Source organism: Scomber japonicus, chromosome 22, assembly GCF_027409825.1.
Source record: "Scomber japonicus isolate fScoJap1 chromosome 22, fScoJap1.pri, whole genome shotgun sequence".
Taxonomy (NCBI): domain Eukaryota; kingdom Metazoa; phylum Chordata; class Actinopteri; order Scombriformes; family Scombridae; genus Scomber; species Scomber japonicus.
Genome location: NC_070599.1, coordinates 13,680,575 through 13,700,869, shown reverse-complemented (window position 1 = coordinate 13,700,869; position 20,295 = coordinate 13,680,575). Strand labels below are relative to the sequence as shown.

At 40.2% G+C, this 20,295-nt stretch overlaps 1 protein-coding gene across 3 annotated transcripts in view; it reads left to right on the top strand.

Moving 5' to 3' along the window:
- LOC128383328 (RNA-binding protein with multiple splicing-like) overlaps nucleotides 1–20,295 on the top strand; it is a 40,867-nt gene that overhangs the window by 3,357 nt on the left and 17,215 nt on the right. For all 3 annotated transcript variants that reach the window (XM_053342948.1, XM_053342947.1, XM_053342946.1), the window contains exons 2-5: nucleotides 12,768–12,845; nucleotides 13,698–13,736; nucleotides 16,176–16,238; nucleotides 20,085–20,235. In XM_053342948.1, the coding sequence (XP_053198923.1) occupies nucleotides 12,768–12,845; nucleotides 13,698–13,736; nucleotides 16,176–16,238; nucleotides 20,085–20,235 (331 nt within the window). The remainder of the gene's footprint in view (nucleotides 1–12,767; nucleotides 12,846–13,697; nucleotides 13,737–16,175; nucleotides 16,239–20,084; nucleotides 20,236–20,295) is intronic.

Here is a 20,295-nt window from a genome sequence, read left to right as displayed (position 1 = left end):
AAAGCTCCGTAGCAAGCTTGGCTTCTCATGTCTGCTTCATTGCTCAACCTCACACGCCATCATCAGTGTACACCAAAACTTGACGATGCTTAATGTTTATCTTGTGTGGACCAGTGCTCACCAAACATGGTCTTGTTGCAGGCGAGGTATGCAAGTTTCGGCCCCGGCAGCATCTAATCTTTGGAGCTAGATTGATAAGCTTTATTATCAGGTGTTCTGGATGCTCTCACATACTGTGGCACTCAATGACCACTGATGCTGTCTAGCTGACATGCCGTCTGTTACATGGCGAATGTTAAAGATATGTTTCAGTCAGCTGTGGTTTCCAGACCTTGTAAGGACAAGAGCCCTGAAGACTAGATTTGTTTTTAGAAAAGCTTGTTTAAAGATGGGTTTAATAGAACACTTGCATATGTTTTTACATGTTTTGTAAACTTTGAACTGTGGAAAGAGTTAAGTATATTCATGAAGACTGAGCTGAGGTGGATTCCAGGCATGTTTGTGTTTATCATGATGATCACATATCATGACAGAGTGCATGTAGTGAAGGGAGGAAGGAAACCTTTTTATTGAACGTTGTTCATGTGATTTTATTGCTGAAATGAGTAGTGTTGACTCTTCTGATTAATCTTCTGAGTTATTTATCAAGAAAAAAATGCCAAATTTGCTGGTTCCAGCTTTTCAAATGTGAAGATTTGCTACTTTTCTCTGTTTTATAGGATTTTATAGTATTTTCTTCAGTTGTAATCAATTACTCAGGAAAATAGTGAACAGAATCTGTACTTGTTAATGAAAATACCTGTTATTTCCATTTAAGTAATTTGTCACACAAAACAACAAGACATTTACTGTTTCCAGCTTCTCAAATGTAAAAAAGTTGTTGCTTATTGTTATTTAAAGTCATTGTGAAATAGACATCTTTAGGATTTCAATTTCAGAACAAGCCATTCGAAGACGGTCACTTATCCGTTCTGGGTATTTTTGATGTACATTTTTTTTATTTCCTGACAAACTAAACAACTGATTAATAAAAAATATTTTTTCTATTAATATATACTACAATATAAATAATTAATGACAAATAATCATTTGTTGCAGTATTAACTTTAATGCAGGTTACTTTTGGAAAGGAATGATGGGAAACAGTGAAAAGGTAGAGCCGCAGTACAGGAATGCATCATAGCCAGTCAAGTCACCTGACAAAGCTTGACCTTTGACCTTCTCGCTGTCAGTTTTCCTCTTGCTAACTCTTATGTATTAGTCAAGACCTTTCAGCCTCTTCAGCTTTGAACGTCCACGAACAAACAGCACCTGATTTTTGACAAATGAGTGAACCCAGAGCATCTAGTCTTTCATTGTTTACTCTACAGGATGACTTTGTTTTAGTTGAACTCATATTTGACCAAATCATATTGAAAATGTCTGTCCTGGAAGTAACTGCAGCAGGAGCATGAACTTTGTAAGACATCTGTTGATTCTAGTTCCTAGTTGACCATAAACACGTAAGTGGATCTTTACAAGCGCCCAAAGAGAAACAGAATATCACTCAAGCAGAGTTCAGCAAATGCGGCGCATCTCCCTGGGGTGTAATTGGATTGTGCTCGGCCTGCTTTGGGTATCCACCAGGTCTTCTTCAAATAGCAGGTCATGTGGCCAGTGTGACCTTTTCCGTGAAGAGATGGAGGTGGGGAGCTACGCTGCTGGAGAAGCACGGTGAAGCGGAGGGGAGGCCACTCCGGTTCTGTAAGCGCAGTGGCGTTGGCATGTGTGTGGTCCGTACGTGTGCATGTGTCTATGAAAAGGGCAAGCAGATATATTAACTCTCAGTGACATGAAACGTTATCAGAGGGGAGCCTAGAGGGTAAAGTGGCGGTGATGGGCGAAAAGAGAAAGGACACAAAGGATCTCAGGGATTGTTAGAAGCATTGTATAGAGAGATTTACTGTAGATTAAGACTCTCGTTAAAAAAAAAAAGCTGATATACCATGAAATATATATGGATATACACAATAAAAAGCTCTTATACAGGCTTACACAGGCAGTAAAACCTTGTTCCATCTACGCGTCTGATAGGTTGGAGTTTATTTATAAAAACGCCAGGGGAATTGTCATCTTATCTTAGCCATTTGTCAGCTATGTGACAAGAGGTATTTGAAAAGACAACAACAAGGCTTAGTGCCAGGAATGGCTGGCGAAGGAGACTGTTAAACTGATGTGACGAAGAAAAGAAAAAAGTGAGCGATAAAGTATTGTGCCACCTGATATTTATATATATATACATATCTATTTATAGCTATATGTAAACTATTAAAACTGACGAGTGAGGAGAGAGAAGACTCATAAATGCAGCTGCTTTCCTTAAAAGGCCTGTGTTGTCAACTTTGAGTATTGCTTTGTAATAAATGATAGGCTGCACGGGTGAAGCAAGTGGAGCTTTTGCCTAGACAGCGTCAGCCATCTTGTCTTGCTTTGTCATACTGTATTTATGTGCTTATTCTGTCACCTCCACTTAATATTGCTTACTCACAAGCTATAATTATCCACCTTACTGTATCTCCTCTCTGTCTCTCTTTGCACTCTCACACACTTCTTTTATGTTATGCACACTTTTTTCACTCATTAAGTCTCTTATTTCTTTTTTGACCACCCCAACCCCCATCCATCTTCCTCCTCCCCCTCCTCCTCCTCCTCCTCCTCCTCCTCTCTTTCTCCCTCTTGCCACTTTTATCTCCCTTCCCCTCCATTTCCTTCCCTCCTTCCTTTCGTCTGTCCCACCCTTTTTCTTCTTTCTCTCTCTTTATCTTGTTCACTGGCCATTTCCTCCCTTTTTTCCCCCTCCCTCCCTCCACCCTGGGACTGTTTATAATTTGCCACTCTTCTTCTCCTCTTTCCTACTCCCTCCTCCCCTTGTCCTGCTCGCTCTCGCACCCATTTAATCCCAGCTGACAAACTCCTTATCCCTTATCGGCCCATAAGTTGAAAGCATGACCCTGAGATCTCTGAACAGAAGGACCGTTTATGGTCATGGGAAGAGCCCTAAAGACAGGAGCGCAGAACGGTAACAAGGAGAAACTTGTCTATCCGACTATTCAACGGTGTGCCAACAGCCTTTTGGCTGACCAGCGAACGTTAGATATCCAAGGTCACACCTCTAAAGATTGGCTTGTAAAAGTCTGTGGATAGGCATTGATGGAATACCTCTAAACTGCTCAAACAGGGCCTCATTTCTTAATATGTTGTCCACTGTAAACTGTAATATATTTAAATGTAGTGATATACTGTTCCAGGAAATGTTACTTAAGAATGTAGATTTTCCCTTTTCTTTATAAGCACATAAAACACATTTACACTGAAGGCATTTGATAAAAGCACCACTCAATTAATCACAACCGCTCTTGGATATCATTGGCTAAACTCACTATGCAAACCAGTCAAACTAATCAGACTGTTATGCAGCATTTGGAATAGAGGAACTAAATGTGCTCAAATGCATTCAGTAGATACCATTGAACCAAATTTCAATTTGAAGATAAGTTGAGGAGTTGACCAACAACAACAACAAAATATGTTTAAGTCTATGTAAAGCATCTTTGAGTACCTCTACAATAAATTGAACATATTATTATTATTACATGTTGGCAGCAGCTCTGTCTGGTTTGTTCTCAGGCACAGCAGTAGAGCTAAATGCTAACATGCTGATGTTTAGCAGGTATGATGTTTACCATGATAGCCATCTTAGCTCCTGACACAAACAGTTTATTATGGAACCAAAATTCAACCAAAACTGTCCAAAATCATCATCAGTTGTAGCCCTAGATGAGGCATTGTGAAGTACCCTTACTGACAAACCAACAGGAACAGCTGTAGTCAAACAAGTTAGCAGCAGACGTAGATGTAGATGTTTTGATGGCGACACAGAGGATGACTAAGTATCTAATGTTGTTTTTTCCTCGCTTGCACCGGACACTTTAACCCTCTGCTCACCCAAGCTCAAAACCAAACAGTCTAAAGTGTCCACATGGGCAAGCGGCAACAAAGGGAGCCCAAGACAGGCCGACACGGACTTTGAGGGTTAGTTCACGTTAATGAGCACTTTGGAATGTTAAGTCCATTCATTGAGACTCATCAGATAAAGGAAAAGGAAGAAGAGAGCAAACTGGTATGAAAGATTTTGACGCACACTAAGCTGACAGCCAAGGAGTCAAACTGATGTCTAACTGACAGTCTGTGAATGGGTCACTCTTCCACACACGTCATCCAAATGACGCCTTAAGGAGACCAAAACTGGTTGATGAGAGAAAAGGTACAGATATGTGGTATTAAGTCAAGTATTCTTTTCCAGGTTAGATTTAAAACAAGGGAAACTGTAATAGAGAAAGGAAGAAAATAGTCATGGAGCAAGAAAAGGAAAAACATGGTGGAGTGGGCACTTACTTGCTTTTCCTAGGTCATTTGTTTAAATGTCTTTTAAAGGTTAACCTGTTGGAACATTTACAGACTCTTACTGGGCTGTAATCGTTAGTTGAAAGCACTTGTGGGGAATGAGAGAGAGAGGAAAGAAAAAAAAACAAAGAAACTCTCTTTTTAGAGATCAGTTGTAATGTTTAGGATGTGCTCAACCTCACATTTGACCCTCTGAACTACGGAATAACCTGATAACTGCCTAACCTGTGACCCCCCCGACCCTGAATGTGAAACTTGACCCGTTGAACCCAGGCGATTAACAGACAAACGGAGTCATCCATTTATGGTCGTTTGACACCTCTCAGGCCTGCAGTCTCTCACTCTTCACATTCCCTGACACAGAAGAGGAAGGGGAAAAAAAAAACTTGTGAGGATGATGGAGAGCGATGCCAACACAGAGCAGTGACAAGTCAGACAGCAAAGGAGTGTGGGAGTCTGTCAGTAAGACTGTTTTTAATAACGTGGCGCTGAACTGATGCAAGAAAACTCAACTTGCCCCCAGCTCACATGGGCTTATGGGTAGACTTTGATTTTAGCTCGGTCACAGCAAAGACTTGGATGTGAAAACAACTCGTGTGGGTGTGCAATGAAAGATTTCTTTTGTGCTTTTTTTTGATTTCATATTCAGGTAATCGCAGCATTGTTGCACACACACATACACATACACACACACACACACACACACACACCACAATGGGCTACTGTATCCTCTCTTTCATTGCTTCAAGGTTAGAGCTGTGTCTGGCCACATGTGGCTTGAAGGACCTCTATCTATTAACTTGGCTGTCGAACACACACACACACACACACACACACAGAGGGAGCGAGAAAGAAACACAGTAATCATCTCACATCGCACCAAGGTCGTGTCCCTCATTTCAGACGGAATGAACGGTCAAAAAAGTGCTCAATTAAAGTCAAAGCAAATATCTGAGAAAGTCACACAGTGCGGCAGATTATAATGAGGCATTTCAGGCAATAGGTATAACACATTTTTATCTCAGTCTGCAATGCAAGCAGAATAGAAATTACACATGAATAAATTACTGGCTTGTTTAATTAGATAAATCAAGCCACTTTTATAATGGCTGACAAACTGCAATCTTTGTATAACATCTTATCTATTGTATTGTTAGACTGTGGTGTAAATTTTGGCTTTGTAAAATCAAGGCTGGGTATTTTATTGTGGAAGGTTGGTCTTTTGGTTTCAGGGCCTGATTTTCCTGTTCACGATATTTCATTAGTAAAACAAGAAAAAAACATCAATCTGAAGCTGTTTTTTGCATCAAAAGTGCTGGCTCAAAGCTAAATTCATTAACCTTTGCATAGGGAAGGTGGAGTTCATTTTTCTTTTGCTCCTGTGTTTGCCTCATATCATGGATTATTTCATTTTATTACAATCTTTTTTTTTGTGTAGATTTTACAGGATTCTTTTGGTCATGATAAAATTGTTCTCATCAGGGTAATTGCTAACGATTGCAACATTGCTAAAGAAGTCCAACATGGCAAAATATGTTGCCATGTTGCCAGATCTCAACAATTACTTTGGTGAACATTGTTATCCCAAACAATAGAAATGATAATAGCCAAAACCTACAAAAAGTAAAACCCAAGTAGTTGTAGTTCTAGTAGAGAGTCGAACCAGGCTAGCAACTACTCCGCTAGCTTCTGCATTGAGAGTTCAATCTGTCATTTAGCATTTCTTTTGATGGTCTTTCTGCAAAAACAAAATTAGTTTGGTTTCCATATTCCAGGATAGGTAACAGCTGCAATTATAGGTTTAAATCTTTGTGATTTTAGCAAAGTTAAACAATGATTACTTTGTTAGCATGCAAAAAAACCTATCGCTCCAATGAGAATTCAATAGCACATCAGGATCTTTACTAACATTATCATAACATATCTCCCTCCTGTAATGTCATTTCTCCAACTTTTTACCTCAAACCACTGTAGTCTAAAAATTCTCGTACTGTTCATTGCAGTTTTCTTTAGCCACATCTGAACTTGCCGCTGCCACTTGACTCACCTTTTCTGACAAGGTGATGTTGTTTAACTTGCAATGGCCTTGGGCTCATGGGAAATGGTGTTTGCAAAAATGCACCATCCTTATATATGTATATCTTAGCCATTTGTGTTATAGCAAGTGAGGTTTTCTTATTAATAGAGCACAACATAAAAGTTTTGACTCATTTTGGCTCTCTTTAAACTGGTATTATCCCCCAAGATAATGTTAAGAGTGCTGTTGTGAGAAGAGGACCCTTCTTCTCCAACCTTTGGGTGGCACTGGAAACCCTGCAAGGCGCAATGATAGAGTCAATCAATAAGGTGATGACCTCATCCGGGGCTTGTGGAGTCAAGGATCTCTGATTAGAGGTACATTGATCCCTTGGGACTTGCTGCAGTAGTGGCATTAATAAGATCTGATGTTTTTGGCCCGGGGCTCCACACTCTGCTGTTCTCCGCTTCAGTGTTGCCAGGGAACTGTGCTGGTACGCCGGCTGTGAAGTACTCAGCTGGCTTGTGGTAGGTAGGGACTGCTGTTTTTGATCGAAGCCTGCCTGCGTGTTGGTGTGTGAGCAAGCCATAAATGGTCAATGATTCAAAGGCCCATACCAAGCCACTCAGCACTATGGAAATGTAAGTATGTGTCTCAGGAGGGACCAATAAAACAATACCTCTTAAACCCAGTAAAGCAGTGGCAAAAGGTTTATCTTTGCTTTTTACGAAATCTGAGAAATCTACTTAACTGGCTTGACCCTCAGTTTAGTTTACTACATTGTGAAACCTTGGATGTCTTTACCTGGATGCAGTGTGGGCCTTCTCGAACTCTCTGAGAGCAACATAAATAAAGACTGATACTGTAATCAACAGCAGATGTTTGCAGGAGAGAAGTGTTGACACATTTGCTTGTGAATCGCTGCGTATCCAGCATGTGTAGTCAGCTACAAGCCGAACACACCGCAAAACGATCATGTATCCCAACAGCTGATGTGAGGAAGTCTCAGGAATGAGGTCTGACACAGACAAGAATGTCCCATTGTTTTAGGTATGTAGAGGGCACATTGTGGTGCGTGTTTGTCTTAACTTGTGTGGTGGATCCAGATCTTAAGTGTCTTGTTAGCCTCATAACTGAGGATAGGAACTAAATCAAAGATGGGATCTTAGATTGCCTGGCAAGAGAGGGATAGATGAGTAAGATTTTCTTAATGTGTGCCAACCTTCTGTTTAAGGTGGTGTTTGAGAAAAAGAAAAGAATAAAGCTTCAGTACACATGATTTTCATTTAAGAATACATCCATATCATTACTGTAATCTTATTAATATTTAAAAGTCAAACCAGGTTTAGTTGCTTATTCGGATATTCGGTGTCGACTTTTCTCCTCTTGAAGAGAAACAACAAAAATGGAGAGTGAAATATAAATCTGTCATCTGAACAGCAGCATGTGAGTGCAGCATCCAACATCAGATCTTTTGCCTGTGATGTCTTCCTGGCATCGTTTTATGGTCATGTGCAGCTGTAACAAGATTTATGGCCTTGTTCTCTGAAACAGGGAAAACGATAATGAAAACAGAACCAATTCATGACTGAGATTTCAAAACCCAAAGCTTTTTTTTTTTGTGACTTAGCTGTCCGCTCCTCAAACACCGTTTTGGATTTGGAGTTTTAGCACCACTTGTATTTTTTACAGGACATTTTACCACTACACTGTTAGTTTTATCAGCCTCAACAGCTGTCCCTGACTGCCCTTGCTTGTGTCTGATTGATGCCATCCTGTTCTGACTCTTTGTTGCCATATAAGGAGACCCTCAATGGAGTTTATTTAAACAGATCTGCTGGAGACAGATCCCAGTGATGGCCCTGCAGGGTTCAGCTTAGTTCTGATAAGATAAGATAAGAATGAAGGTGAGAAAGTGGCCGAAGTGACTTTTGGCTGGATGGCTGGGTTAGCATTCACCAGCTATTGCTCTCCTAGTTGCTAAGCTCCATTGTTTGTGTGTTGCTCTGCCTTTCGCACCAGCGGTGCATATCAAGTTACATGTGGGAATGAGGTGTAGTGTTACTTCAGCAGTTCCTTTGTCCCCTGAGTTGTGAATCCACTATTTAATGAATCTGGGTGCTTTGAATATACTCTGTGTAATTGCACACCTACCTTTTTTCTAAATTCAGCCTTAAACAGAATCAGATTATTGAAAAAATAATTAAATTACAGGTCCAAATCCACTTTCACAGTATTGATGTTGTTGTGTAGGGTGGAGCTTGTGAAAGTTGGTTTGATGCACACAGTCTATTGTTTGATCATGATGTCTCCTGTGCCCTAAAGCAATTATGATTCTGAGCCAGGCTAGTTTCAATTATTCAATCATTTAAGGTATGTCATATAATTAGTTCCTATTTAGATAATAAACTTGTCTATGAAATGAATAATTTGTTATTTGTTGTGTGCCATAGTTATCTTAGCATTACTACATTGGAAAAAAGGGGATTTTGAGCTGTTGTGTTATTAGAAGAAACATATCGTTTGTGTTGCTCTAGTTGATATTTACAAATGCCTTAGTTAACAACTGCCTGCTGCACTGACATTAAATTAAGGACAGAGCCGGGCTAAAACTACATGCAATGAATGGTATTTTCCTGTTTCATCACCTCCTAAATGTAACCAGATCTGCATTCATGAGATGTGACAGGATGTCCCAGCATGTCTGTCTCGTAGTGCTGCTATGTCTGTTGGTGTTGGTGATAATGTGTCTACATATGTTGAAAGAATCACTGCTGTTCACACAAACCCTTCTGGAGAATGTTAGCCAGGGTGCCAATACGCAGGAGGTTTGAAAGACCTCCTGAATGTGTTAATGAAGGAATGGCACTGTCTATGTGCTAAAAGTTACCAATTTTACTGAGTGCAGAGCCTGTACCCATTGTTATGTAACCCTAGGCTGGAAAACTACAGTATTCATTGTAGTTTTTTTTCCTCTAACAAACAACCACTGCTGGAGCCCAGGAAAACAGGTTACTATTTGCTATTTTGTGGGCCTCGAGGTATCTAAAGAAGTGTGTCTGGCATATTATGGTCCTGTTGAGGAACTTAAAATGAAGAAAAAGTGCCATCTACAAATAGGATTCTTATGCCACATTTGAAATGCTGCATAATTTTAGGAAGGAGCAAAAAGATGGTTGCAGTATACATCAAGGGAATATGGCCACATGTTATGTTTGACATGTTTGCTATTAGTGTGATAACTATATTGTCTGATCAGCAGTAAAACACAAAATTAGGCAGTCCCAGATTGGTCTTGGCATCTCCAAAGGGTTATTTTTGATTTGGTTAGATTTATTCTAAGTGAATGTAGAGATATGACTAAGAGGACCTCTAAAAAGAAAGGAATCATTTGAAACAGTTACAAGAAATGAGGCAACACTGTCTTTTTTAATTACTTTACTCCTGCCTGCCAAGGAAACCTATAGGGATGCCCATTTCACAAGCTCCGGTTTTGTAGAGTCTACATTTTTAAAGTTATGACCATATAAATCATTATAAGATCACGTAAGAGTAATTTCAAGATAGGTAAATGAATGATGTTCCGGCTTAAATCGAAAGTTATTGTAGTTAAGAAATGATGCTACAGTATTTGGTTAGAAAAAATCAGCCTTTGGGAAACGTTTATTCATTGCCCGAGAGTCTTCTGAAATGGTGAAACATATCTATAAGCCAAGATAAGGATTCTACGGGGAGAAACTTTATGGGTAGAGCCACAATGTCAGCTATCTTTTCTTCTGCTCTAGGGGCTATAGCTAAGGGTTCAATAGCAATATTAAACAAATATGGAGATAGGCAATAGCCATGATGGAGGAGAAAGTAGTCTGAACATATGGAATTGGTCCACACTGATGCCTTTGGGGTTGCATAAAATAGTCTGATCCACGTAATGAATAATGGGCCGAATCCAAATCTTTCCAGAACTGAGAGAAGGTACTTCCCTTTAATCCGCTCAAAGGCTTTCTCTGCATCTAGGGAGAGCACAACTTCTGCTTGCTGGGCAGAATGAGAAGAGTAGAGCACATTAAACAGTCTATGCACGCTGTAAGAAGATTGCTTGCCTGGTATGACACACATTTGGTCAGGTGCAATGATGTTATAATGCGTTAACAGACACACAGTATAGAATGCTTTTAGGCTGATGGGCACCACAGTCCAAGGTGGCTCTACCTTTTTTATGATATATTAGCTTTGGAGCTAATTTCTGGGTTCAGTCATTGGATTGTTTATTTAGTCAAGTAAAGCATTATAATCCATTGTATAAAGATTATCGAAAAAACATTTTTTTAAACTGTCATTATATAATATACATCAATAGTTTGGGGCTGTGGGAAGTCACACTAGGTGTCCAATGGATCTGAAATACTGTAGCCACCGCTTCTGCTAGCAGTCTACCCATTTTGTTGCCATGTTCATAAAAAGTTTGTCATGGTTTAAATAAAATCTGTTAAATATGTCTAAATGCCAAGCTGTCAAATTCAATCTACAGCAATAGCAGTTCCTTATATAACTCAGGTTTAGGGTCAGTGGAAAATCTCTAGTCTATATCTGTTTCTCACCCTCTTATGGGTCCAGGAAGGTCTTTTCCATGCCATTATAGGTGTTGCGAAGTGATGATGAGATGAGATGAGAGATTTCAAACTGGACTCTTTGTAATCTTCTGAGCTGCTGTCTGATGCCATTGAAGGCTGCCCACACCTTGGCCACCTGTGTGGTGTAGTCAGGGTAGACTGAGATGGTCATGCTGTTAATCCTCTGCTCAGTCAGAGCTCCCTGCCATTTTATCTCCCTTTCAGAGCCTCAACAGCATCAGACCAGGCAGTCAAGCTTCGTTCAGCATTCCTCATGGTTTTTACACAATATGGTTAATTCCGTGTTTATTGCCGTTTTAAAGTCCTCAAACCTCGTTCTAACCTTCACATTAACGTCTGTTCTTGTTACTTTGCTCTCTAAGACTCATCTGACCTCTGTTTAAATCATGACAACAAAGTCCACATGAAGGCAGCTCACGTTTTAAGTCCTCCACGAAGTGAGTGAACTAGGGCTCGGTGCAGATGTGGAGGCCTGATGTCCTTTAGTGGTCATGTACACCATCTAATACCTTGATAATACTGTGTCACTGAATAAACTGAGTAAAATTCCTTTAAATGAATGATTTGATTATTTGTGATTAACACCTTGAAACAAACCCTTCCTACTCCATAGCTTGCTCCACAGCATCTCCCTAATTAGCCATGTCCTTTTAACCTTTCTTGAGTGGCAGGTCTTTAAAACTTGTTGCTCAACTGCACTTTTTACAGTTTAGTACACGGTAAATGTTTACTTTGTTCTTTGCTACATTCTCCCCATAGTTTCTAAAGCAATATTTCATGTCGGCCCTTTTCTTAGAGCATACAGTACCTCAAATATGTACACCTCCACCCAACAACTATCTGCTGTATCTTCTAACCACCAGTGATATTTGCCTTTTTTTAAAGTCCACATTTTTCTATTTCTCATGGTCAATATTGCTGGAGTTTGTGCCCTATCCATGTTAAAATGTTGGCTTTCTTGTGTGTCCTATATATATATATATATATGTGTGTGCGTTATAGTAGGAAACTGAGATTTGATTGCTCATAGCTTTCTACAAAGTACTCGAACTCCCAACTGTACTCGAAGCACACATGGAGCATACTCATCATACTGTATTCATTTATTTCTCTATGAACACAGTGACAACTTCCTCTCCTGAAAGTACTTTTAGAGTCCCTCTTATGTTACTCCCCTGTGGTTTTACACCTTCTTTGACTCAGTATGGACCGGAACAATTAAATGTTAGTCTCTCTTAGCTAACGCATACTGTACATTGTAATTTCCATGCAATGCAAACTTGAGTTGCAAGTTGAAAAGTTCAAATGTAAAACAGAGGGTAGAGCTGTGAGGGAGGACTGCCATAAAACACAGAAGGCTGTAGATTACACAGAAGAACACAATACTCTTACTGTAAAAAGGTGTGTGTGTGTGTGTGTGTGTGTGTGTGTGTGTGTGAGTGAGTGTGATAGTGTGTGTGTGAGTGTGTTTGCTGAGCTGAAAGACATTATCAGTACAGTATTTGAAAAGTCTATCTTTTGGTTTAAAGCCAAACCTAGAGAACTGTTTAACTCATGTACCTTTCTTCAGTGTCCTCCCTCATAACCTCATCTGTTACTGTCAGGTACGCAAGGTAGCTATTTATAACTAGTCGAGGTTAATGAAAAATACATGATCTCTTTCTTGTCTTCCTCAGGTCCGAACGCTATTTGTCAGTGGACTACCACTGGATATTAAGCCGCGGGAGCTCTATCTCCTGTTCAGACCATTTAAGGTATGTTTGTATGTTTTTAATGGATGGGCTGCAGCTATTCTTAGCAGCTTTTCTTTCCAGCAGTCAATGGGACCTCCATTAATGGTGATGAAATAAACGGCAATGGAAACTCTCCCGAGGTTCAAGTGTCTGTGTTTCTAAAGCCTAGGTTCAATCACATCTTGATCCATGGGAAGTTGTGTGTGTGTGTGTGTGTGTGTGTGTGTGTGTGTGTGTATGTGTGTGTGTGTGTGTGTGTGTGTGTGTGTGTGTGTGTGTGTGTGTGTGTGTGTGTGTGTGTCTCATGGAAAAATGGCTCACTGCCTGCGACACAAAAACAAAGCTATTTGCTTCACCTCAGAAACTTCAGTTTGCCACAGCACAAAGAGTCCTAGAGTTTAGTTCAGGTGAATGCATGTAAATGTTACAAGCTTTTTGGACTATTGCCCTAGAATAATGTACCTAAATGGCACAGGAGCAGCACAGTTTAAGTGAATAATGAGACAATTGTAATGCATCTAATCCCTCACTTAGATAATGCTTTTGGTATGTACACCATGTGCTCAGAGTAAATGCTTCATATCATGAGTGATGAAAGTATTGAATCTTGATTAAACAGGTAAGAAACACAGATTCATTCCATATGGTCTTCATTATGAATGACTCATGAAACAGCCCATCCAGTTGTGAGTCAGTTGTTACCCTGCAATGCAAAAAATGTAGACCTTTCCTACTATAATTATTGTAATGCAATATTTTGGTGTGACCTGTTAATGTACTTACTAAAATATTGATATCCTATACATAAACATGTTTGTCTTTGTTAGCAGAGTGTTTTCCTTTGTTCTGACATTGTGTCCTTCTTTGTTTCAGGGCTATGAGGGCTCCTTAATAAAACTCACTTCAAAACAGGTATGCAAAGAAACTAATGAATGAAGCCATGAGTCAATCTGTTGTCATGTAGTTACTGTTTGCATTATGAAACATCTTGTGCATCAATGCCTCTATGTCCGTCCGTCCACCCCCCCCCCCCCCCCCCACCCTTTAAGTGTTGACTATGAAGGATTAGCACACTTTGTCAGGAATAGAAAAAAAAGGTTTATTGGTTGGGAGAAGGGGAAAAAGTGTTGCACCAACTTGCCTTTGGCAGTCACATATTACGCTTGTAGTCACAGACAGTCAACTCCGGTGGGATGGGGATGGGAAGGGGAGAAGGGGAAGAATTTTGAGGTGTCAAAGCGAGCGTTTTGACAAGAGCAGTACTGACGGCGGAGTTTTGCCTCAAGGGGCGCAGGACTGAAAATGAGCTCAGCTGGCAGGTGTCCATATCCAGAGTTAAGCAATTTAGATTCATGTCAGTGTACTTATTACCACGTTACACTGTTTCCCGTAAAGACATGACATGCTCATTAGAAGGGTTTAGGGTGATTTAGATCGAATGTGCTGAGTATAATACCTTTAAAACTAAGAACAAAGGAGAGATTTTTTTTTCTGGTAGTGGAATATCTTAAGAACAAGCAAAATCCCTTCACTTGCATTCTCTCTCTTTTTTTTTGTTTCATTGTGGTTTCTTGCTGTCAAAAGCATTCAAACAGTAATTAGCAACTGTTCTAATATTATAACAATGTCCACTTATGCATCGCCAAAATTTAATTAATCCATTGGTAATTTTTTGTATACTGTACCTTTTTTGATGTGATTTTGTGTTGTGACTTGGACTCCAACTAATATTTTTATTAATAATTTGCTGGTTCTCAATTTATGGATTCATCATTTAGTCTGTGGAATCTCATAAAAGAAGCTCCCAATGTCCAAAACCTAAAAGCATTCAGTTTACCTCACATTGAAAAAGCTGGAAACTGAGAAATTTGGCATTTCATCTTAAAAAGTAACTTAATAGAAATTAATAGATGATCAAAAATAGTCACTGATCTATTAATCTACTAATCATTGTAGCTGGAGTTACGACTGCAGCTTTACAGTGACAGTCCAAAGCCTACAGTGGCCTTTGCTTAAGCTGCATAAATCTAAATTTCCTAATCTATAAAATATTGTCTGGTGCAGGTTTAGCTGTCTTTGTTTTGTCTGTTTAATGAATAGGTAAGACACTCAGCAGTTCTTTGTGCACTTTAATCTCTCCTCTCTTGCACCACCCCATAGTTTCACAATTGCCATCATCAGTGTGAGAAATTTCAACCGATGCTTATGACTAGGTCCCGCAAAGTGTTTCTACAACATTCCTCAGGGTCGTGTTTGTTTTGAGCGACTCGCCTCCTGACTAAAAGCAATGACAATGGCCACGTGAATCAATCGATCTCCCTCTCTCCGGTCCACAGCCATCTCCATATATAGCAAGAGCCAGATCTCCCGACCCTTTCTATTTATATTCCTGTTACGCTTCTTCCTCCTGACGTCTTCACTTAGTCTGTTTTTTTTTTACCCTCCTCCTCCTCCTCTTTTTCTACTTTCAAAATTCCCATAACCCTAGACTGCTTTTCCAGATCACACGCAGCAGCGCAACCCCACGGGAGCAACATGTTTGGAGATTTCTTCCTCACCCCCACATCCCTTTACTTCCCCACATCCACATCCACAAGCACATCCACTTTGCAAAAAATGATGTGTTATTCTTTGTTCATATCTTAGAACAATGTTTTAGAAAACAGAGAACCAAAAACCTCCATCTTTTTTTTTTTTTTTTTTTGCTTTTCACGCTTGCTCACTCACCTTTACCATTGCAAGTACCGGCTCTACGGTGATGTCACCAGAATATAAAACGAGCTCCGGTGAAATAGATATGAACCAGAATGTATTGCATGTGCTTCCACTGACAGCCCTGTTCACAGAGGTCTTCAAAACCTTTTTTACTTCATTTTCATTCTCACCTTCAACCTCACAACTTGTTTTTTTCCCCTCCATCTCTTTTTCTCGCCTCTGATACTCAAGACTCCTGTGTTTGTCTTTTTCCTCTATCTCTTCTCCTTTTTCAGCCTTTTCAGCCCCCTCTCTGCGTTTCTCACACTCACTCTTACATGCACTCTCTAGCTCTCACATTGCCCGTATTTGGGCATAGGGGAGCCGAATGATGAACTCTCCTTGTACAATGTAAGCGTCCAGCCTCCGTTTCTCTCCCCCCTCTTTCTCTCTGTCGCCACAGTTTTATAAACAGGGCAAGAGAGAGAGAGAGAGAAAGAGAGAGAGAGATGGAGAAAGAGAGGGGGGTTGGGTATGATATAAAAAAATAAAATAAAAAAAGAACAACATGTCTATGTCACTCAGACAGAAATGCAGACTCAGTTTTCTGCCTTAAACCATGTTTCTTCCTTTTGTTCTGTCTTCTTGTCTCCCCAGCCGGTGGGGTTTGTCAGCTTTGACAGTCGATCAGAAGCGGAGGCTGCTAAGAATGCCTTGAACGTAAGTGTCATGCCCTCTCTCTGCTCCTCTCAAGCACCAGCTCAGCGCTAGTACATCTTGTGATGACTCTGAATCACATCTCTCTGCTTCATGTGCAAATGTAATTCGTTGAAATTCAGAAATTCTACATTTTCTATCCTATGCACATGCCACTTTAGGTATTCAGGACAAACACATTACGGCCCCTCTAAATCCTGTATGTTTGGATGTTTCTGTTAGAGTAAATAAAGCCTTTTTCTTTAAGCTTTGACGTGGATTTGCAAGGCCAATAACTTTCAGCGAAGGTAAATTAGCTCTTCTTCCACATATAAATAGAAAGATATTGATCTGAGGTTTAATTTTAATCTCACTTATTTCAGAATGTAGCCTGGTTAGAAAGCCTTGATGAGGCCAACTCAAATATAAAACAGAGCCCATCCTCAGAGGGTTTTATTCAGATCTCTTGAAACAAAGTATAGATAAAGAGTAATGAACACCAGCTCTCACACAGCTTTATTTTCCCACTGTTTTTTTTAATATGTCTAGATATTTACAACATTTCTGTGGCTTCTTAAGTGTTTGTTGATCTCTCTGTCACAGAAAAAAAGATTTTTATCTTCCTCCTAAAGTGGGACCATGACAATGCGAGCCAAATCCGTCAACTTTCAGATGTCGAGATATTGGTGCGCATCAAAGGCAGAGCACAGAGTTGAAGGAACGATAAAAAATTATCATCTTATTATGAGCCAACAATAGTCAGACTGTTTCCATAGAATCACTCAGTGGGGCTGAGAATTGAACAGTGCTCTTGTTTTTCGGGGAAAGGGACGTCCCGGGGGTCATATGGAGATAAGCCAGATTTTTGCAAACATCTATCTGCATATTGAAATACAGGAAAGATGCAGAAACAGAGGAATGAAGGGGATTTCTTTTCCATCATAGTAGTTCTGTTGTATTTTCTCTATAACTATAAACACATATAGCCTCTAAAATAACTTGATTTTTGGAACCGCATTGCAACAATAACTATCATCACCAAAATGATATGTACAGAAGAGGAAAGGAAGTGCAAAGAAGCAAAAATATAATAATAATAAATACACATTTCAAGATAGAGATTCAGTTCTTCTGAAAACCCCACAGTTCAAACTGAGATGTGCTCAGGCCTCATTATATCCATGTACCTTATTATACCTCTGCAGCCTCGACTGGCAGAGGCTGCGAGTGCACTGAGCCAAGGCAATCCTAGTTAATTCCCCCCCCCCCCTTCATGAGAAGAGTCATCCCTCACTTGTTTCAGCTCAGCTTTGCCCGAGCCTGCAGGGACGAGCCGAGAACCCCATCCTCACAGCTTCTCGCTCTTTTGCTGCAGAGAACTTTACTCTTGACTGCTTTTCCTCTCCATTGATCTGACCTTCGTGTTTTACCATCTCTTTTACAGACAATCAAATGAAGTTAATTAAAGGGTGCTTATAGTTTGTATAGTTTTCTGGTCTTGTTGCTTCTAAAGCAGGTCGACAAATAGCAACTTTGTTTTGTGATGAAAAAGATCTTTGTTTATGTCACGTTCTGTATTTTTCCTCAGGCAAAAGTAATTGAGAGGAAAAATAGTTTGGACTACTGCACATGTGGAGGTTTTTGATGCAGATCAAACTGTAGATGTGAAAAACAACCTTTACTCAGCTTGTCATGAGCACCGGTATGTCAGAAGGCTCTCAGCCGTGGCATCTCAAGAATTTGCCAGAATGTTTGGCTCACTTCAAGCAGTGATGTTTGAAATATGTCATGGTGAATGGGGGATTTGATGTCATGAGATTCAATTACAGTTACAGAGTTCAGTAGGGAGAGTAGCGAGGGCCTCGTCTAACCCGTGGTGTAAATGACATCATGCACTAGCCAGGTTTGTGTCATCGCCTTCTGATTTTCAATTGCGTGTGTTACTAGTCATCATGTGCGCCGAACCAGAATAACACTCTAATCCACACTGAGCCATTTACAGCAGGCTTCAAAGTCTAAGCAACTGAAAATGTCCTCTCGCCGCCAAGAATTCGACAGTAAATTCTGTTATGAAATGTTGAAAGATGAAATCTATACAAAGTGACCAGTCCAGATAATACCCAGCTCCCACTGGACATAAAAACATGTTGTGAACCTGAATCTTGCTTAACAAACACATGTCCCAAGTTGTGACAATGTGCAACCCTCCAGGAACACAAGAGAAATGTAAGAACTCTTAAGACCTTGATGAATGATTAGTAAGCTTTTATTATGTTTTGCTTGCGACATATATGAGTCAATGTGTTGTGTCTCTTTTTTTGTCTCACTTTCATCAGCATGTAAAACAACTGAAACTTGCCAAAATATTCAAATGCATGAATTACAATACTTAATTAAAAGAATATATGTAATTCATTGAAATATGCAAAAAACCCCAAAAATCCTCCACCAAAGACACAGACAATTAAAAGGTGAGATTCTAAGAAATCAAACAGAATATTTAAAAATCTTGACATGGAACAACAGCACTCTTTTGTCTGTGACATGGGATGAGTTTTGGGTGTGCAGAGTTTCAGGGTGGGAATTAAACTTTAATTGAAAGAAAGTTAAGTTTGTGCACATGTTTGTGTACATAAAAACACAAGGAGGAAGACAAACATGACAACCCTTGCCCCAATGACTCTGGATACCTTCTCTGCAGCTTCAGTGGCTTTTTTAAAAGCTTTTTTTTACTATGCAGTCCTGGGATGCTGAAGAGCTTGAGGGCCCTGTAGAAAGACTGGACAAGTCTTTGCAGTCCACCTCAGTAGACCAACTGGATCAAAAACTTGATCTGAGCAGATCTGCCTTTCAGAACTCTTGACAAGAGATATTTCTTTCTAAAGCTTGCTTCTATGTTGTCCACACTGCTGAATCCTCACCGTCCTGCTGGAGCGAACTTCTTCCACTCCTGCTCACATCTCCTGTTGGTTGCTGCACATCCAACCACCACTGATCTAACCAGAACAATGTGCTGCAGTCATGATTGTGACTGCAGATAACGGATAAGCAGAAGTTATCCATTACCTTCCCCAGCTTCAGCATTGGTAACCTGGATTTTACTGGCTTGAAACACAATCATGCCCATGCATTGATTCTCTCAAGACCTTGGAGGATCCATCTGCATCCAGGCACTGAAGCAGTTGTCACTGTCAGTTCATCCATGAAGGCTCTGATGGGATGCTCTTGAATTCCAGGCTTGGTCAGGGGGCTTCTACACTCCACTTCTGCTAACTTAACCAATGTGTTGATGGCCAAGGTGAGCACAATGAAATGACACATTGAGGATCCTCCATAGACAGTGCAAGAGCCTGGGGCACCTCTTGTACACTTTGTACAGCACTCCAATAGTTCCTGGAGATGAGCTGAGCTCATCCCATGCATATCATCATTAAATTGAAGCCACACTTTTCTTGTTGGCTGCATGTCACTTAACCTGAACAGTGTTCTGACTTTGGTGGAAGCTATTGCTCCTGTGCGTAGCACCGCTTGTTCCTCATTGAAGTATCCCATCTGGGCTTGATGGATCTGCAAGCCATGTGCACACAAACTGCACACTGGTATTAGCATCATCATCCAGGTGACGCAGTCAGAGTAGCATTATTATACAGACTTCAGTTGTTGATTTATGACACACACCTTTACATCTGAGAGTATGGCTGCATCTCAAAACCAAAATATTTACTATTTAACATTTCAAACTTTAAATAATCTAAATGAATGTACTGTTTGATAAGTGAATCCAAATATTCGAACAACTCTATTCTGTTAGTATGGACGAATGCTTTCAAGGAAATAATATTTTAACTGACACATCTTCTTTGATCTCAGGGGGTCCGGTTTGATCCAGAGATCCCCCAGACCCTTCGGCTGGAGTTTGCCAAGGCCAACACTAAGATGGCCAAGAACAAGCTGGTTGGCACTCCCAACCCCCCTCCCTCCCAGCAGAGCCCCGGGCCACAGTTCATTAGCAGAGACCCATGTGAGTACTCCTTCAGTTTGTCCTTCTGTGCCTGAGATCATCTTACTTTTGTCTGTCTGT